Raw genomic sequence first — 13,773 nt, forward strand, 5'->3', positions numbered from 1 at the left:
TGGACATCAAGCAGGAATGGGAAAGAATTCCACCTACAAAGCTTCAACAATCAGTGTCCTCAGTTCCCAAAGGCTTATTGAGTGTTAAAGGAAAGGTGATGTAACTCAGTGGGAAACACACCCCTGTCCCAACTTCTCTGGAACGTGTTGCAGGCATGAAATTCAAATTGAGGGAATATTTGCAAAAAACAACAAAGTTTATCTGTTTGAACATTAAATATCTCGTCTTTGTAGTGAATTCAATTGATTATAGGTTGAAAAGGATTTGCAGATCATCGTTTTCTGTTTTTATTTGTTTTACACAATAATACACTAATAATTCTTAATCTGATCGAATCGTGAGGTCAGGAATGTTCACCTCTAACTTGAAAGCGTATATTTGGATTTGTGTTGCGTTTCTGGTCTGTTTGTAAAGGAGGAAGTGTGTCGGTGCCCCCACTGCCCAGCATGCCACTGCCCACTGCTCCGCCCGGCGTTTCTGGGCAGGACCGCTACGCCGCTCTGGCTGAGCTGGACAGCGCCCTCAGCTCGACCCATAAAGCTTCACAGGGGTGAGATTCTCCATTCTGGTTACCGCCTGATCTTCTGCAGGTGTAGTACTGAGTCTGTACCCACAGAGGGCGCTGCTCACTGCTCTTTTCCTTTTTCTTTCATTTACTTGTTTGTTTTGCTGTTTTATTACTTTTTTGTTTGTTTTTATTTACAGAAATGTTTTACGTTTTGCCACATACTGTATTATAAGCAATATGTTGCTCGTTATCTCCTTTATTTGAAAATTTCATTTAAGATGTTCATCTGGCCAGAAAGTGTTTATTTATCCAGAAAATCATCTTCATTAGAATAAATACAAATAAATGAAGGCAATAATTAGCAACTGAGTGCAAGTCAGTGTGTCTGACTAATCGTTACCCAGCTGTCTTTGTAATGAAGCCCAGTGTTTAGTCGTCTCCCAGTACTTGGCTCGGTCAGTCGGTACTTGAGGGCAGAATGCAAGGACTGCCCAAACAAAGAGTCTCACTGAACTGTAAACGAAATTCACCAAACAGGCAAATTTACAGAAATGCACATTAATAAACATCGACCATGCAAATATAAATAATTATACGAAAAAAGATTATTATTAATAATAATAATAATAATAATAATAATAATAATAATAATAATATCATCGTCATCATCAGTACCGCTTTCTGAAAAGGTGTACTCAGTATGTTTTGTCTCTTTTTCCACGTGAAGTGTGTTTGATGCTGTGCCGGGGCCTGCAGCAGCTCCGCCTCAGCCAGTACTACCCAGCATGCAACAGGGTTTTACAGGTGAGGCATGTTCTGATGTGTGGTAGTTGTGCTTTTTAGGCCTTTTCATATTGGTGTATGAAACTAGTGCTGTGAGACCGTATTTCCCTTCCCACTTCCTTCTATTCCTTCTCACGCGCACTTGGGGTTTTACAGCAGGACGGTGATCAAGCGTGAGCCGCAAGGCGAAAGACAAATAAACAAAATTTAAGGTTTTGGAGTGGCGAGAGTCAAAGTCCTGACTCGAACCCCAGCTCAAGACCTTAAACGGTCAGTTCATGCTTGAAAACCCTCCAGCGTAGACAAATTCGAGCGGTTCTGCGAAGCAGAGCGGAACACAATTATCCGTGGTGTTTTATGTTGTATTAAAATGAGTTGGAATGAAATGTGACAAAATAGCAAAGCTGGAAGGAATTGGGGGCAAATAGTTTTTCACAGCGCTGTGTAGGTATGCGTGCGTACATACGTAAATAAATATTTGTTTTTGATTTTTGGGGTAGCTGCACCTTCCACAAATCCGTTCTTGGCTTCCGGGATGGCTCCAGAGCCGATGTCTACCAACCCGTTCCAGACCAACGGTAGATCTTCAGCTTCAGGTTGACCGCAGCTTCAGTCCCGCCCCCCCTGACTGCCCCGTTCTGTGTAGGCGCGAGACGGAATGAAACGCAGGGTCTGTGTTTCCTCTCTTTCAGGCTCCATGAGCATGCCGGCTGGTTTTGGGAACACGCCCAGTTACTGCCTGCCCACCAGCTTCAGCGGGACGTTCCAGCAGCCCTTCCCTGGCCAGGGACCCTTCCAACCTCTCCCCCCCGCCGCCTACACGCAGCCCAACGGTACCAGTTTAAGGAATATTTCGGTGCTTTTCACCCTCATCTGTATATTTCACACCTGTGAAAGGTAGAAGTGGCCCAGGTCAGATTTTTTTTCCATCATGTGACACAGATGCGTGTCTGTGTGAACAGATAAACGCTGAATCTGAGATTTTCAGTTCTGATTTGAGACGCTTTCATATGCGGCACTGAAATCCGATCCGTATCCGTTCTGTGGTGGCGCGTCTCCGTCTGAACAGCCAGATCGGAATTCATGCTTTTACACCAGTCCAGCTCCACATTCGTCATAGTTTCGTGCTGCTGAGACTCAAACATTTAGGCTGATGTTTGTGTACAAAAAAATCATAACAGATTAATCCAGAACCCTTCGTGTTTAAGGAGATTTAGACAGAAATGGAGAGAACGCGGCCGCCGGAGAACCGCCGGGGAACTGCCGGAGAACGCGGCCCCATCGCCGAACAGTTAAAAGTCTGAAAGTTTAAAGAATCTGAAAATGTGAACCAAAGAAGTGACCGCGCCTTTTTACGGCTCCAACACATTCTGGGTGATGAGCCCAGCGGTCAGTCAGTGAAGCTTCATGGCTCCTGTGATGCTGGCGAAGATGAAGCGGATCCTCCGGGAGCGACTGGCGTCCGTTGGCAGTTGTGATTGTTTACCTCCGGATGAGCCGTGAAGCAGCGTAACTGTCTGTTCTTCTGAGCGTGCGGCTCAGTTTAGGAGCTGATCTGTTCATACGGATCACATGTAAAAGATCATCTGAACAGCCAAAGAAAAAAATCGTATTTGGTGGGGAAAATCGGATTCGGGCCACTTTTACCTGCTGTGTGACCGAAGCCTTAGAGTCGAAGTCAGTGGACGGTTGCTAAATCCAGCCGTTTCACATTTATACAAAACGAGGTTTTTTTTTCGTGATTTCTTCAGCTGCGTGTATTTCTGAAGAAGCTGTAGATGAGTGGAGCTGGTTCTCTTCAGAGATGTGGCTGTGAAATGTCATGCATCCTTGTTGACCTTGAGGGGAAATGACCTGATTGCCATGGAAACTAGAAACCGTGCGAGAAGGCAAAAATAGCCAGAACGCCGGTTTGACTTTGTTGCTTCAGTGTTGTAAAGTTCATAACTGTGGACAGTTTTCAGTCTCGGTCTTCTGCAAGGCTGGAGTTCAGCGTCTGCCCATTGCCTTCCGTTACAGTGGGTTTGAAGTGGGTGGTCTGTTCTTTCGTTTACGGCCGACACTGCGTTGGTCTTTGAGGGGAAATTTGTGTAACTTTAGCAAAAACACTGACATCATGTACGCACAACAAATAGGCACATCGTTACACCTTCACACACGCGCTTTAAAAAAAATAAAAAGGCTTTTTCCAAGGGTTCTTTAGTAAAGAAGAAGGTTCTTTACAGAACCATGAACACTCAAAATACCCTTTAGTCATGCAAAGGGTTGTTTGATTTGTGAAAGTGTTCGTCAGGTTGATGGAGAATGTGTAGATGTTTCCATATAAAACCTTTTTGAAAAGGTTCTGCATGGCACCAAAATGGGTTCGTCTTGTTACAAGCTTGACATTGTGTCACTGGGACGTCCCACTGGGGCAGTAACAGGCGTGGGGGTTATTTCTCTGTCTCTCTGGTCGTATTCTGGTCTGATAGGACTGCAGTTCAGATCTGACCACGTTAACGTCGGCTCTGAACCCCGTCGTCTTTCTCCAGAACGCTTCTGATTTGATTATACCTCCGATATCTCGTCACGTAACGACGCGAGAAGCCCGGTTCTGAAGGCTTTAGTTTCTGCTGCCGTCATCACGTCGGTGGGGCTGGATCGTCACGTCGGTCCGAGGATGAGCCAGAGGCACTAGGCCTTGGAGCAGGTGTAGCTGGATGTATTGGGAGCGCTGGACCACACTTTAAAGTAATCAGATTCTTCTTTGTTCTGCCCCAAAGTATCTAAATGTAGAGTTGTAAGCTGAAAGTTCTGAGGAGCCTCGTAACACACACCTCCTCCATAGCTTGCTCCCCCCACGCCCCGTGGGGGTTATTTCTATTTCCAGTAAAGATCTGGTTCTAATAATCTCCTGGATGCCCTGAGATTTGAGTGGTGTGGCAAATCTTGTGTATCAAGTTGTCATTCATGCTGAAGCTTTATGAAGATCTGATCACAAACTGGCTCTTTAATTGTATCCTGTAGGTGGATTTCCTGCTTATGGCCAGGCCAAACCTCCAATGACCTACGGTCAGCCTGCTATGTCCAGCAACCCATTTATGGTGAGCCAGAAACTTTACACATCATGCATGATCAAATCAGACCGTCTGACCATTTAGTCCTGCTGCTTTGATTTGTGACAAATTAAAGAAGCATTAATGAATTGCAAAGTATAAATTGTTCATTTAAAAGTTTAATTTAAAATGTACCAGTATTAAAACTGTACAGGGTGATTCCAGATTTGTCTGATTTCAAAGTGCTTGATTTCACTATAAATCATTCCAGATCAGTGCAGTGAGCTGTAAACGGTGTAAATGAGCATAAAGTTTATTATGTAGTTCTACAAGGTCTCAGTCTGAACCTCCTCCAGCTGTACGGACGACATCAACACATCAACACCACAGACATCAACACCACAGACTGGACTGAGCGTGTCGGGCGTCGCCGCTCTCACGGCTCTTTCAGTGGGATATCGGAGATCATCCAGTACTGTGGAACCAGCGCCGAACGCTCTGAGCTGCTGGAGCTTCACTGCTGATGAAAATCCCGCTGCTCAGTTCTGACGGATTCACTCTGATTGACGTGGAGAACGCAGAACGTTCTGCTCAGGGGTCTCATCTCCTCTCAGGCTGAAGGAGCCGGTCAGAAACTCTATGACCCCCTCTTACAGCTGGAGTGTGATTGGTTCCTCGGCGCCTCACGGTTGTTAAAATATGGCGCTTTGAGATCAGACGAGTCATTCTGTATTTTATCTGGTAGAAAATACGTTTTTACTAGTGATTGAGTTCTTACTGGCGAATATTAAATTCTTACTGGTGAAAATTCACTTATAACTCTGTCTATGAAGGATTAAGATCTTTTGATTAGTGAAGAGGGCACACTTGTCTTCTCTCTCTTTCTGGGTGGGCAGGATTGCCCCCATCTACCCCATCACTCAGCGCAGTGCTATCCAGCTTGGGCGTCTTTTCAGCTGCTGTAGCAGAGCTGGTGGTTTAGGCCTCAGCTTACTTACTGCACAGCAAACATCTGGAGCGTTGAGCGATGCCGAAAGCAGCTTTGCGAGCTTACAGGCTCGATGCTTTCTGCAGTTCCGTGTTGCCTGTTGCGGATGCTCCACTAACGCAGGTGATGCTATGACAGTTTATCACTGTTCTAACTGTGTAGTCCAGAATACAGCGGCTATTTAAGGTGGAGCGGGAAAATTCAAACATGAAGCCTTGTCTAAATATAAGAACCTGTATAAACCTTTGGTGCTTGATACCAGTCAGTACATGGGGCAGTCATGGGCTGGCGGTTAGGGAACTGGCCGCTGGTTCAGTCCCCAGCAGTCCATGACTGAAGTGCCCCAGAGCTGACAGCACAGGATTAAGGTGTCCTTGATCAAGACACCTAACCCCCAACTGCTCCCTGGGTGCTGCGGATAGGGCTGCCCACCGCTCCGGTTCCGTTCGGCCAGCTGCCATATACACGACACGGCAAACAAAGCCTCTCACGCCATCTGCGGTTGGTCGATTTCTCCACAATTACACCATATCGTTCACTGAAGCCAGGAGAGTGTTGTCTCTGCAAGAAGCCTGAGGCCTTCAGCTTTCGCCTCTGAGTGCGTTCAGCAGTCCGATGACGTGTTGCCGGCTGTTTGAAATGATCCCGTTGAGCTTCACGGGACCCTGAGGAAGCCTGTGTTCTCTTTCACCCTCCTGGCGCTGGTAGTACCATCTCCTGACTACAGGGTGCAGTTGAATGTGTCTAAATTGGGAAAAATCCTCTCAGCCCTTCGTGTTCTTTTTTGTTTTATTCTCAGTGCCACTGATCCAAAAACAAATCAGTTGCCAAAATCTTAGTGTCACCCATCAGACAGCACTAACACCTTTTCCTTTGAATTCACACTCGCTCTCTCGCTCTCGCTCTCTCGCTCTCGCTCTCTCTGTCTCGCTCTCTCTGTCTCGCTCTCTCTGTCTCGCTCTCTCTGTCTCGCTCTCTCGCTCTCGCTCTCTCTGTCTCGCTCTCTCGGTCTCGCTCTCTACTACTAACATTTTATCCTTTAAAGAAAATAAACGCGATGATTTCTTTAGAGACGTGCAACATCAGGTTGACCCCAATGATCATAGGAAGGTTAACACATTCATACAAGCGAGGCAGCACCAGTGAGGTTTGGAGTTTATTTCCTCACCTTTCGGTGCAAAAATAAAAAAAACGATATAAACGGGAATATATTTGAGAAAGCTGATCATAATTAATAGCACATTCTTGTGAAAAAGACTGTCTGGGGCCGCCCTACTGGTTACCACAAGCAAGAAAAGTTAACGTACAGACATCTGTAGCTTTTTGTTTGATATGCAGTGGGGTCCAAAAGTCAGCGACACTGGATGAAATGAATAATCGCATTATTTTCTAATTAATTGTGAATATCAGCACAACAATTTTAAGTGAAAAGTAGAATCTTGAGCATTTGGTGGAGTTTCCCTCTTCTGCTTCAGTGGCAGTTGGCACTCGAGCTGCCTGAGCTCCACATGTTTGTGTAAAAGTGTCTGACCTGCAGATCAGATTCAGCTGAGAGTCTCAACGCGAGCTTCACTGGAAGAGATCAGGCTAAACGAACGCTGAGCTTTCTGTCTGCTCTTGTCGTTTTTCAGTTTTTGACATATCTTGAAAAGATCTCCTGTCCTTTGTGTTGTGTGTAAATTTCATGATGACTGGACCAAAAGAAACGACCCAGAAGGACTTGCTGTAACGTCTGGTTCCATTGGCTTGCATTAAAAGTAAAGCAGGTTTTTTCTTTCTTCGGTAAACTTGCCACTTTGAAGATACGAGGTTTTGTTCCAACAGCAGCGATTTGGTTCATCGTAGTCGAGTCAGGTTTCAAGACTCAAGTTTAGCAGTCTCGGCCTCGACCTCATTTGGAGTCATGTCTCGGTCTTGGGGTTAAAGTGGACTCCAGAGACCAGCCCAGTGCGATGCCTCCATCTGAGGGAACTGGAAGCTGAATTATTAATGAATATCAGCCAGATTAAAACGCCTCTCTGTCTCTGTTGTACATTAGAGATGACAGAGGGCAGAAATCCATTTCAAACCCTTCCTGAATCCGTAGAGTTCCAACTCGTCACGAGATCCTGCGAGACTCCTATCCGGAGTTATAAGCCTGTGAAGAGGGGCTGAGATGCATGCTGGTGCTGCTAAGCTAATGTGTTGACTGCTGGACTTAATTTATTAAAAAGGTGAGAAATAAGTAAATAAATCAGATCATCTCTTTAGCTCCACCCTTCATTTATTAAATTTCCACTCACAACTGGAGTTCAGCAACTGCTGAAAAGCTCCAGAGAAAACGTCGCTCCTACCACCCACCTGGAAGACCCGGTCAACCCCAGAACTGCCCCCATCAGATAAACAGCACTGTAAGCTTTGATCTCTGAGAGAGAGGAGAAGATCAAGCTGCTTCAGATCTGAAAACATCCACAGGTGTTTCTGTCCATCCTTCCACTGTGAGAAGACCACTCAGCGCTGTGGGTCTGAAAGGACGTGTAGCTGATCAAGAAGAACCTCACTGAGAAAAGGAGACGGACACATCAAACAAAGAAGCTGGACAATGGACTGACCACCCCAGAGTCCAGACCTCAGCACCACTGAATGTGTTTGATTAGTTCAGAAAATCATCAACCGGCTTCTTAACCTGCATTCACGCCGCCAAAGCAGCTGGAGGTCATTCGTTTTCAGTGAGAGCTGTGATCCAGGATGACAGGATCCAGCGCAAACGTTGGCGAGAAAGTTGAGTGGCGTTTAACCAGTAGGACCTGAGCGTTGGCGTAAATAAGCGCGTGCCTCGCTGCTCTCTGTGAAAGCGATCGCTCCGTTTTTGGGTCCTAGTAACTGTTCCTGCTGTAGCTGGAATAATAGCAGCAGTGCTCTCACTGCAAATGGACAGTAAAAAGACCAAATCACAGACTGACCGCACAGACTGACCGCACAGACGCAGGGATCCAATAAAAATAAACACAGGCGATTCCAGCGTTTTATTTTAGTGGGTGCGCCTCTGATTTGTGCTTTGTCAGTGAAACCATGGCAACCAACTGTCCACTCAGGTTCAGAAACGGCCACAGCGATGAGCGGCCAGCAATTTGGGCACCAAGAGGCGAAAAGTCGCTGCCGGTGTGGACGAAGGGTAAGACTAAACTTTGGAGGCGTGTCTGCAGATTTCTTTGAGAAACTGAGTCTCCTGATTGAACTGAATGACCGTTTTTACTGGAGAATACATGAAGATGATCTCTGACTTTTGTCCAGTGTTGTAATTACACCGATCAGGCAAAACTGACCACCTCCCTGTTTCTACGCTCACTGTCCACTTTATCAGCTCCACTTACTGTATAGCTGCACTCTGTAGTTCTACAGTTACAGACTGTAGTCCATCTGTTTCTCTGATACTCTGTTACCCTGTTCTTCAGTGGTCAGGACCCCCATGGACCCTCACAGAGCAGGTACTGTTTGGGTGGTGGGTCATTCTCAGCACTGCAGTAACACTGACATGGTGGTAGTGTGTTAGTGTGTGTTGTGCTGGTGTGAGTGGATCAGACACAGCAGTGCTGCTGGAGTTTTTAAACACCTCAGTGTTGCTGCTGGACTGAAAGTCCAACAACCAAAAATATCTGGCCAACAGCGTCCTGTGGGCAGCGTCCTGTGGGCAGCGTCCTGTGGGCAGCGTCCTGTGGGCAGCGTCCTGTGACCACTGATGAAGGACTAGAGGATGATGGCAGCAGATGAGCTGTCGTCTCTGACTTTACATCTACAAGGTGGACCGGCAAGGTAGGAGTGTCTGATAGAGTGGACACAGCGTTTTAATACAGTACCTGCTCTGTGAGGGTCCATGGGGGTCCTGACCACTGAAGAACAGGGTAACAGAGTATCAGAGAAACAGATGGACTACAGTCTGTAACTGTAGATCTACAGAGTGCAGCTATACAGTAAGTGGAGCCGATAAAGTGGACAGTGAGCGTAGAAACGGGGAGGTGGTCAGGACGTTCTGCCTGATTGATGTATATTATTATATTGATTGAATGATTAATGACTGCAGATGTTTTTGTCTTCCAGAGTGGAGCTCCAGCCGGACCGTATCCTACAGGAGGATCCTCCACCAACCCGTTCCTCTAAACTCGCCCTCACCGCTCCGCAGCGCTGCACACACACGGTTTTATATTCACTGCGCTGAGCGTTTGGCCGTTATAGAGTAGGAGATGTGGAGATGCAGAAGTTTCCTTCACCTCACCCTCGTCTGTGTGTCCAGGAACAAAAAAAAAGCGCAAAAATCTGGAGGAAAAAAAAACTCCACGAGATTTACACCGCCGGTCAGAAGTTTGGGGATGCCAGGCCTTCTTTGTCATACTTCAGCTCTGAGCTGATGTTTTGTGTATATTTATCTTCTCAGCTGCATCTTCATCGGAGTATCGCCTTGGTATGAATGATGACTAGTTAAAAGCTCACATTGAAGCTCTTTTGGTCCAGCGTTGGTTTAAACACCTGAAGGCTTTGAGTGCTGGTCAGTGACGTCATAACAAGTGGGATAAAGTGGGCGTGGCCTTTGGCTTTATTCCCAAACTAGCACTGTCACTAATATTAACGCGAATATTTACACGTGTGATACTGTTTACATCAAATAAACCTGATTAGGCTTCAGTGTCATCACATTAATGTCCTTATATGGCGACTGACGGATGTAAAGAAAACGTTCAAATTGGTCAGACCATATGGCTAAAATTAGTTTTTATCACTTAATTTTGTTGTTTATCATTAAATTCAGTGGTACCTCTTCATAATAACAGGCCCTAATAAACAGCAACTTGAATGAGATCCAATGATGATGTAATAGAACCTTTTACTAATGTATATGTAACTATTTGAGGTGTGGACCGTTCACGTAGTGACACAATCGCTGATTCTTTTGAATTGTAGAAATCTTATTATTGTAGTTGAATAATGATTAAATTGCTAAGCATAATTCATAAATGACGCAACTTGAAATATTAAACACTTGGCTGCATGAAAACAGTTCATAGGAATTATAAATTAATGGTCTGTGTTCAGTTTCTGAGGCATAAACTTTTGAATGCTTAATGATCGTTAAAGCTGCACTATGTAAGATCTGAATGAAGTGTCATCGCCGAGTGAGGAGAATAAAACCAGGCTGAAATGTGCTGCTGCTGCTTTGTGTCGCCCTGTAAAGCCAGAAATAATCATTTAAAAGTCTTTTTCAAACACATCGTATGTCTTTGGGTATTAACGTCACACACAGACTCAAAAAGAAGGTCCGGCTCGATGTTTCGGCCTTAAATGATCTCAAAATTGACATCAGGCTGATGAAGATGTGATGAATATAGTAGACAATTCGCTCACATCCTCAGAAGACGCTCCTTCACCAAGTTTAGACCGAGTTCTCCTCAATCGTTAGACTCATCCAGTCGGGGCTGAGGTACAAACCACAAAAAAAAAAAATCTTGCAGTTACACATTTCCACCAGAGAGGTCTCCAAATCCCCAAACCTGGCATAGTGCAGCTTTAAGTGGTCAATACTTAAACATGAATCAGGCTCCTCTCGTATTTTTATGAAGATATACTATATTACCTGTTACACTGTAGTGCTTTGATTATTGGTGTCACTGAGTGAATGGTTAAAAATGAACATTTATTAATGATCATAATTATTAACCGTCTTTAACCAAGGTTTGGCTTTTTTCCACACACAACTGCTGATTTTGGAAGAAACAGTAGGAAGTCAGAATTTCACTGTAAATAAAAGTTCAAAAGTTGCATGTAGTCAGAAAAATCATGTCATCATACGATCATCCAAAGTGTAACTATAGAAAATTTCATCGTGTACTTCTGCCTAATTTTACTCTAAACAAAACACTGTATTTAAAGTCATTGTGGAGCTGGTGTCCCCAGACTTTTGACAGGCAGCGTATGGCTTTGACTCAGTAAGTAATGTTTTTACGCCTAGAAGTTAAGCTCCTCGTGCATATCGATATTTGTAATCTTTTTAAATGCGTTATTTACGGTTAGAGAGTGATGAGAAGTGGACAGGGAAGTGGTCAGTTAGAGACACTGTGAACACGCTGACTGAGATTTGTGCTTTTGTAACGGCTGAAACCAAAACAGGAGGAATGTGAGGTGCTGGTTTCCCTGTGGAGGAGACGAAGATGGGAAGTAGGGCCCGACCGACGTTACCCATACCCAGTTTCAGAAGCTTCAGGTTCTGTTAACATCCACTTAAACCAGGGGTCAGCAACCTGCGGCTCTTTTACTGCCCTGTCGTGGCTCCACAGCTGAATCAGATCAGTAGGTAATAATAAAATAATCCTCCTCTACAGTAAAATAAAGCTCTGCTGATCCTTCAACACAGTTTAACAGTAAATGGTCTTAAACGCTGGAGTTAATGTAGAACTGCTGATTCACCCTTTAACCCTGAAGACCAGCGCAGACGGCTGGTCACCATAGCAACACAGACGACAGTCTCGCCCAGCTAGTAGCTATGAAACCGCAACGAGAGAGATTTAAGACGAACATCGATAATTTGGAGACGAAGGGACTGATTAGTGTTTATAATCAGTCCAGCTGGTTTGCTGATACGTTTAATCTGCAACGAGAAACTGAAATGCTAAAAAAATCGCAAAGCTTCGTGTTCGAATTGCCCGTTCCACCTTAAATGGTGCGTGAGGCGCTGGAATGCAACAGCTGCACCATTTAAGGTGGAACGGGACAATTCGAACAGGATGCTGGCGAATGAGAAGCGACTTCAGCCTCATAAAAACTTGAACGTTGAGACATCTTACGAGAAACTGTTTCACTTTTGAGGAAAAGTTTCCTGCTGGAGATGCGAGAAAAGCGGCTATAGCTGAGCTGAAGCTTAAAGCAGAGCGGAGTCCGCCTGGATTGAGGTTGTAGTGTATTTGTTAGTCTATACTACGACATCAGCGCATCCCGAGACACGTTTACAGCCAAGACGCTAAAACGCTACTTCAGTAAAATGGACATAAAAGGTTGCGGCTCTTAAGATGGATTGATTTTGGTTGAAAGGATAAAATTGCTCCTCAAGATTTGGGGTGCAACCCCTGACCTAAACCGTCTTATATGGTCTAACGATCGCGTTAGTTGAGCTGTGCTTCACTGACTCTTACGGTTTTAGGGTGTCGACGGTGTAGCGTCACATAATCGTCATTTCTAAATGGTCACGTTTCTTAAAGGGTCCATGTCGTATCAGTTATTTCCTTATAAAATAACGTCCATGTGCAAAATGTCTCAAAACCCAGCACAAGAGCCTGGCTCCGCCCACTCACCCTGAAGTTATAAGGAGTGTTATAAGGAGCCTGGATTGCTTTTTCAATGAGGGTGGCCAATCAGAACAGAGCTCGTTTACATACATCAGTCTGAAAGGCACAGCCTGTTTAATTCTAAGGAATAAAGAGAGGTTGAATGAGGCACAGATGTTATAAGTGGACCTTAATGAGAGAATATGGGCCCTTAAGGTCAGTTGAACAGCAGAGAAAAGATGAAGATCTTTGGGGTTTTTAGACATTTTTCGCATTTGATCTTCATCTTCATTATAATGTAACACAACAAGCTGCTTCAAAGCAACATTTCGAGTTTTGTCACCAGGATTTTCGCTGATTAAGTCTTGCGTGACCTCACATGTGAGGCGAGGGTCGGTCGGGCCCTGGCAGGCGTGTCCGGCACATCAGCAGGAGGTCAGTAGTTCCGAGCCGATGAAGTTTTATATGATCTGCTTTGGAAGCTTTTAGTTGCAGAAGCAGGTTTGGCCTGTGCTCTTCCTCAGTCCATGGGTTTTTCGACTGGACCTGCGTCGGATTTACCGTCATGAGTGAATAAGTTAACGTGTACATATATAAATACATGTATAAAAAATATTAAAGCTTTTTAACTACTGTACCCAACACGCTCCGGTCTCTTCTTCAGCCTTAGAGTCAATAAAAAGGAGAATTCCATTAAAACGTGAGTGGATTCGGCGCTGCGGCTGCTTTTACTGCATTTTCTTGTCACTGGAGGTTCAGATGTTCATCCTTTGTGCTTGAGAGAATCTTTGGAGGATGGAAAATGAATTTCTGACTAAAATTAGTGTCGATGGTAAAGAATTCGCTTTTCTTGGGAAGGCCTGGAAGCTGAATTCATTTCTTTCTTTATGTGTGATTCTTTGGTTTATCAGTGTGTGTGTATATATAGCAGCATGCCCATAAATATTTGGACGCAGACAAATTTATCCTGATTTTACCTGCCTGCACTCTTAACAAATGGCTTTTTGGGGGTTAGAACTAGAACTGTGAACGCTCAAAGAACATGAGCATGTTTAAATGGTTCTTCATGATGGAGAACGTGTTCTGTATGGCACCAGAAAGGCTTCTTGTTACAAGCTGAACATCATACCAACAGTTCAGATTGATGGAGAGTGTGTCCTAGATGGCTC

General features: G+C 44.8%; 1 protein-coding gene across 2 annotated transcripts in view; it reads left to right on the top strand.

Annotated features, from left to right (window-relative positions):
• agfg1b (ArfGAP with FG repeats 1b) overlaps nucleotides 1-10,873 on the top strand; it is a 28,570-nt gene extending 17,697 nt beyond the window's left edge. Inside the window, exons 6-11 of one of the 2 annotated variants that reach the window (XM_037531169.1) lie at nucleotides 416-551; nucleotides 1,237-1,313; nucleotides 1,793-1,870; nucleotides 1,985-2,125; nucleotides 4,299-4,375; nucleotides 9,393-10,873. In XM_037531169.1, coding sequence (XP_037387066.1) covers nucleotides 416-551; nucleotides 1,237-1,313; nucleotides 1,793-1,870; nucleotides 1,985-2,125; nucleotides 4,299-4,375; nucleotides 9,393-9,452 — 569 coding nt within the window. In that variant the 3' untranslated portion in view covers nucleotides 9,453-10,873. Of the gene's footprint in view, nucleotides 1-415; nucleotides 552-1,236; nucleotides 1,314-1,792; nucleotides 1,889-1,984; nucleotides 2,126-4,298; nucleotides 4,376-9,392 lie in introns of both variants that reach the window. The other variant, XM_037531168.1, reaches the window with a different exon arrangement.
• The last annotated feature ends 2,900 nt before the right edge of the window (nucleotides 10,874-13,773 follow it).

This window comes from Pygocentrus nattereri, chromosome 19 (genome assembly GCF_015220715.1).
Source record: "Pygocentrus nattereri isolate fPygNat1 chromosome 19, fPygNat1.pri, whole genome shotgun sequence".
In the NCBI taxonomy this organism is placed as follows: Eukaryota; Metazoa; Chordata; class Actinopteri; order Characiformes; family Serrasalmidae; genus Pygocentrus; species Pygocentrus nattereri.